Below are 6,307 nucleotides of genomic sequence, written 5' to 3'. Positions count from 1 at the left end.
CTCCGGAGCCATCCATTCCACGCATTTCCCCCGATGACAGCGCGATCGAGACAGATGTGAGCCCGGAGAGTATGTACGATGACGATATGCAGGCGCAGCAGAGCGCTCTGCTCGACTTCGTAGCTCAGTAGCGTAGATCGGCTCTGGGGGCTTCTAGCGCCCGTTTGAACGAGCTGTTTCCAAGACAAAAACATAATTCCACACCTATGTACGGTATTTTGACACGTCCAAATGAATGGTATACAACGTATAATGTGTATATAGGACGTTCCATGTGTTATTTCAATGTCAATGTTACTATACCAGTCCCAGGACATCGTAAGGACGTTTGGTGCACACCCGAAGCAAGGAAACCGTGAGGCTTTGCATGCAATCATGCCTCGCAGTATGCTATACTATTGCAAGCATAATCAGGGGCATCAAATACCCGGCCTGTGTGCCGAGATGCATGACAAATACATGCGTGTTGGCAGATTTCTCACCGGATGCCAGGGAGGACCTGTAAAGCATCCGAAGATCAGGATTCGCGTGAGATGACAGGTGAGAAGCATGGGCGCCTCTCCGCGTAGCTCCTCCTTCTCCGCATCGATCACCCCTCCCCGTCCGCTCTCCCGCCCCGAAGCATGCATAACCCGCTGCTATCTGACCCGGCGGCGTCTTCCGGTCCTTGGTACGTGCTTCTGGGGCCGGACACACGCAGAGTGTCGCCGCGCATCACGCGCACTCGGTAGATTCTCACTGCTCTCTCACACCCGTCATATGCTCACCAACATCGTACAGGCCACAGGTGGGCTTAGGGCAAGATCCCGCCATCTACCCGATCGTAGTGTGCTGCATGCACCGCGACGACGCGGAGGCCATCGACGCTCTCAACGCGACGGTCTTTTATCAAACCGCGGCTCATGACGTCCATCTTGCCGTGTGGCGTGTACAAGAAGCCAACATATCGCTGCGCGGCGAGCGGATCTACAGTGTCCGTGCCGCGCTAGAAGGCAGACATACCGGTGTTTTCATTGGGGTCACTTGGTAAGTCGCTATCGCATGTCCCATGGATTGTATTGACAGAATCCTCAGGGCTCACATCGGCTTTCAAATCGGAGAGGGCGAACGGCACATCAAGCAATACTCATGCCGGTACAAGCGATTCGACAAGAAGGGTCTGTCCGTGGCCAGCGCCATCGCGTATATGGTTATGAAAACCGGGCACAACTTCCCCCTCGACATCGACCTCGACTTGCCCATCATCCCAGCCCCGCTCCGCCTCGTCCCAGCTCCCGCTCTGCTCTGTACTCCCGTACGCCGCGCGCCTCCCCACAGCACTCCGGCGACCCCGAGCAGAAGTTCCGTCCAGTGGGCAACTCCTGCCCTGTCGCGCGGGAAGCAGCGCGAGCAAGCGCTGCCCCCTTCCGGCGACGCGCTCGCACATGGTATGACATTCCATGTATTGGCATCACAATGGACTCACTGACTCACCATTCACAGCCTTTCAACAGGGTACGAGCCTACAGGACCGCGTGGTCCCATGCGCGCCCCGGACTGAGGATGTCGAGGGCTCAGGTGTGCTCGCCGCCGCTATCCGGCTGCTATTCATTCCCCCTGAGCAAGCCGCCGCGGACGCCCATCCCTTCGCAGTTGACCTCGGGTCAAGGGCGAAGCCCATCCTCAAGGAGCTTAACCCGGACGACTCAGAACTTATGTACCTTTTGCAGGTCTTCGCGGGTGCAGCTTCGCGGAAGGAGTTCGCTTACGACGCGTCCAAGCACCCTCGCTGGGATGGCGCGAGTCTAGAGCGTCTATATGATGCTATCTTGTATCCTTTCGATAACGATGAGTAACAATGGGATGAATGGTTTTACTCATATCATCACGTGCTCTAGTCAACAACGTTCCGTGGTGTTTTTTTTGCCCTGCTGACAGTCTCTCCCAGCTCCCAGATCCCCCACTCCCACACCTCGCTTCTTTTCCCGCCCTCCCTCCGCTTCTCATCGCGCGCTCCTGTCATGGCACGCGCCCGAGCAGACGCCCCCGCGCTCAACGGCCATGATGGTATCAAGAAGTTACCTCAATCCACGCGCAAGGTGGGTAAAAGAAGCGTCAAGATACCGTGGGCCTCGCGTCGACCACGCGCGAAGCTGTCTTATGCGGAGAAGAAGGCACTGCGTGAGAAGTCGAAGGTCTACAAGCAGACGCTCAACAACAGGCTCGACGCCATCCGGGATGAGGTATGGGACCACGCTGTATCGCTCCACGAAGACCTGGGCAAGCACAGCGCGGCGTGGTACTACCGCCTCATCCTCCACCAGAGCAACATCCGTTTCAAGGAGCCACGCGCCCTCTCACTGTGGAATGCGTTCGTCAGCCAAGAGCTTTGCGCCCACAACCAAGGTATGCCGTATCTCGCACACACGCTGCCATAACTAACGCCGATCTATCAGACCTGAACACCAATGACCGTGTGTCGTCTGGGTTCATCAAGACCCTCGCCGAGCGCTGGGCCACCCGTACCTCACGTTATTGCAATCAATTGATCTGCCATCACCCCCCTGGGCTGATACTAGTTCCGGCGACTGCGAATGCCTATTCCCCTGCCACTAGTAGACCCTCTACGAATAACGCTTGATATTCCCTGAGAGGAAACGGTAAAACGGGGGCTTATGCGCAAGTCCCCTGCCCCTGTCCCCGACGTCCCCGAGGGCCCGGCCCAGCCTCCCCTGCGCTCTCCCGGACCACGTGAGCGGCTTCCCGTGCCGCGCTCCCTGATGGCCGCCCCCACTGGCGTCTCCCCTCGCGCCGCCCGTCCGTGATGGCCGCCCGCGCCCCCGTGCTCGCCGTCGGGGACGGCGAGCTCGTTGTTTCCCTTGCCCCTCCCCCTCCCCTTGTCCGATTCGCTCCGTTGTTTTTTGTATGTACTTGTATTAAGAATGCGCATCTATTTACACAAATCACTAGCTAGACACGCTCTCTGTGATGCCCTCACCGCCCGCCACCGCCCGCCACCGCCCGCCGCTCCCGCATATGGGGAGGGCGGGACATTATGTCAGCATACTGAACGCCTTGGCGGGAGGCGGGACTCTGATGGTGCGGGCGCCGCATGGACAGGAACCGCGGGAATGATTGATGCGCTGCGTGGGCGCCGCGCCATCAGCGCGAGGGCGCCGGCGCCGGGCACCGGGCGCTGCAGACTCAACGCCTCGTAGTGATGGCTGTGGAGCGCCAAAGTGATTAGATGCATAACAACCAGCTTACAAAACATCTCCCCCCCTCCCTCTCTCCTGAAACTCTCTGTGCACCTACAGACAATAGTATTGTATCACACCACAGAACAGTGATTGGGGTAGAGATGCTTCTTCCTCTGTTCCACCATCAAAGTGGCTGAAGCCATCACTCATCCAGGTATAATGATTGAAGCACGCGCTATCAGTCCTTGGCAAGAATGACATAGATGTATTACTAAGGGCTCAACTCCGAGCGACAGCAGCTAAGACACATAAAACATGAGCGTGTTATGTACTATACTATAGAGGAGCCAGTAATAAAAAGAAGTAGGTATTGTTCAAAGTTCATTGTTCTCGTTGTTGGGCCCCACAGCACGTTCAGCAGCCCTGCGCGCGAGGGTCTTAGCGGTAGGACCGCGTGGCACGCCCTTGTCTTTGCGAGGCTTGCGGGGCGGCTTCTGCGGGATGACGGCGCCGCGCCCGCAAAGTGGTTGAAGAAGGGGTCGGGGGCGGCACCGAGAGGACGCTCTGAGCCGGACGAAGCAGGTGCATAAGACCCGGGCGTGGCATTGAACACGAAGGTGAATGCGGGTGCGGGTGGACCAGACAGCGCGCCGGGCGGACCAGGGAGCACAGGCGGGGCAGAGGACGTGGGCGTGGGGATACCGAGGAGCTCAGGTGGGGTGTGGGACGCGGATGCGGGCGGGCCAGGGAGCGTGGGCGATGCGGAGGATGTGGGCGCGGGTGGGGGTAAGACGCGGGCGCGGGCGTACCAGGGGGCTCGGGCGGGGCATGGGATGCAGGCGTGGGCGGGCCAGGGGGAGCGGGCGGGGCGTAGGACGCGGGCGCGGGCAGGCCAGGGGGCGCGGGCGGGGCGTAGGACGCGGGCGCAGGTGTACCAGAGAGCTCGGGCGGGGCGTAGGACGCGGGCGCGGGCAGGCCAGGGGCGCGGGCGGGGCGTAGGACGCGGGCGCAGGTGTACCAGAGAGCTCGGGCGGGGCGTAGGACGCGGGCGCGGGCGTACCAGGGAGCGCAGGTGAGGTGTGGCGCACGGGAGTGGGGGAGGATGCCGGCGCGGAGGTGGGTGTGATGACTTGCTCACTGAATGTAACAGCCATTGGGCTGAGGTGCGCGTCGTAAGCCTCACGCCAGGCCGTGAACTCCTCGTCGGTGAGGAGTCGGAACGCCGTCGTCCCCCCTCCCAGGCTGAATAGAGCGTGTTGAGGTACTTGAGGGAGTTGAACCGGCCAGGGGCTTGGAACACTTCGACGGGCCAGTTCTCAAGGACGACGCCATATTTGAGCGTGATCCTGTTTGCAAAGTCGAGGTAAGACATCGCCGAGGGCTTACCCCGCGTCGACGTCGCGTCTGGAGGATAGCTGTGAGCATGTAGACTAAATGAGGGAGCATGGACTTACGGAGCTTCTCGAGTATGAGAGTACCGACCTTCGACTTAAGCTCCAAGACCGTGTTCTTGTGTTTCTTTGTCAAGCCTGTGCGACCACGCTATGAATGTGGGAGAAGGCGACTATAAATATGCGTGTGCGTACCTTTGATACCAGTGAGACACCATGCTTCGATGCGCGCAGCGAGCTTGCCCAACGTCGCGCCACTGAACAGCTCCACGAATTCCTCAAGTCGCTCGCTGGTCCGGTACACCCAAGGCTTGAGGTGATTGGCCTGGTCGCCGCGGCACGCGAAGAGCAAGACCTCCACGCCGGTGCGCTCGTGGAGATCATTGAGCTGCGGCACAGGTAGATGTCAGCAGGAGGCAGATGGGGGTAAATGGGGCGTCGCACCTCTTTGGCGACATCCTGGAGTGTGGCGCGAGTATCGTTGAAATTTGCGACGGCGAGGTTAGGCACTGGACGCCCCCGCTCCTCGCGCCGCTCGTTCAGTTCCTCGACCTTGTCGCGAGAGACATCTTCGCGCTCTTCATTGGACATCGCAGCCCAGCGCTCGGCGAGGGTCTTGATGAACCCAGACGACACACGGTCATTGGTGTTCAGGTCTGATAGATCGGCGTTAGTTATGGCAGCGTGTGTGCGAGATACGGCATACCTTGGTTGTGGGCGCAAAGCTCTTGGCTGACGAACGCATTCCACAGTGAGAGGGCGCGTGGCTCCTTGAAACGGATGTTGCTCTGGTGGAGGATGAGGCGGTAGTACCACGCCGCGCTGTGCTTGCCCAGGTCTTCGTGGAGCGATACAGCGTGGTCCCATACCTCATCCCGGATGGCGTCGAGCCTGTTGTTGAGCGTCTGCTTGTAGACCTTCGACTTCTCACGCAGTGCCTTCTTCTCCGCATAAGACAGCTTCGCGCGTGGTCGACGCGAGGCCCACGGTATCTTGACGCTTCTTTTACCCACCTTGCGCGTGGATTGAGGTAACTTCTTGATACCATCATGGCCGTTGAGCGCGGGGGCGTCTGCTCGGGCGCGTGCCATGACAGGAGCGCGCGATGAGAAGCGGAGGGAGGGCGGGAAAAGAAGCGAGGTGTGGGAGTGGGGGATCTGGGAGCTGGGAGAGACTGTCAGCAGGGCAAAAAAAACACCACGGAACGTTGTTGACTAGAGCACGTGATGATATGAGTAAAACCATTCATCCATTGTTACTCATCGTTATCGAAAGGATACAAGATAGCATCATATAGACGCTCTAGACTCGCGCCATCCCAGCGAGGGTGCTTGGACGCGTCGTAAGCGAACTCCTTCCGCGAAGCTGCACCCGCGAAGACCTGCAAAAGGTACATAAGTTCTGAGTCGTCCGGGTTAAGCTCCTTGAGGATGGGCTTCGCCCTTGACCCGAGGTCAACTGCGAAGGGATGGGCGTCCGCGGCGGCTTGCTCAGGGGGAATGAATAGCAGCCGGATAGCGGCGGCGAGCACACCTGAGCCTCGACATCCTCAGTCCGGGGCGCGCATGGGACCACGCGGTCCTGTAGGCTCGTACCCTGTTGAAAGGCTGTGAATGGTGAGTCAGTGAGTCCATTGTGATGCCAATACATGGAATGTCATACCATGTGCGAGCGCGTCGCCGGAAGGGGGCAGCGCTTGCTCGCGCTGCTTCCCGCGCGACAGGGCAGGAGTTGCCC

The 6,307-nt window shown here is 59.6% G+C and overlaps 2 protein-coding genes across 2 annotated transcripts; one reads left to right on the top strand and one right to left on the bottom strand.

Annotated features, from left to right (window-relative positions):
- Nucleotides 1-623: 623 nt before the first annotated feature.
- BXZ73DRAFT_110783 (uncharacterized protein) lies at nt 624-2,804 on the top strand (the record flags this gene model as incomplete). Its single annotated transcript, XM_048017359.1, has 8 exons — nt 624-670; nt 781-1,026; nt 1,075-1,427; nt 1,483-1,810; nt 1,928-2,078; nt 2,133-2,385; nt 2,436-2,501; nt 2,632-2,804. The coding sequence occupies 8 exons, from the start codon at nt 624-626 to the stop codon at nt 2,802-2,804; spliced, it is 1,617 nt and encodes a 538-aa protein (XP_047870599.1).
- Nucleotides 2,805-3,458: 654 nt separating this feature from the next.
- On the bottom strand, nt 3,459-5,661 carry BXZ73DRAFT_85023 (uncharacterized protein; the record flags this gene model as incomplete). The annotated part of the gene is made up of 8 exons (XM_048024000.1): nt 3,459-3,478; nt 3,989-4,204; nt 4,240-4,421; nt 4,445-4,583; nt 4,634-4,708; nt 4,766-4,958; nt 5,015-5,226; nt 5,277-5,661. The coding sequence occupies 8 exons, from the start codon at nt 5,659-5,661 to the stop codon at nt 3,459-3,461; spliced, it is 1,422 nt and encodes a 473-aa protein (XP_047870598.1).
- Between the last annotated feature and the right edge of the window lie 646 nt (nt 5,662-6,307).

The sequence above is a fragment of the Epithele typhae genome (assembly GCF_022376455.1).
Source record: "Epithele typhae strain CBS 203.58 chromosome Unknown BXZ73scaffold_418, whole genome shotgun sequence".
Lineage (NCBI taxonomy): Eukaryota > Fungi > Basidiomycota > Agaricomycetes > Polyporales > Epitheliaceae > Epithele > Epithele typhae.
Note: the sequence above shows the minus strand (reverse complement) of the source record. Positions and strands in the feature narration are given on the sequence as shown.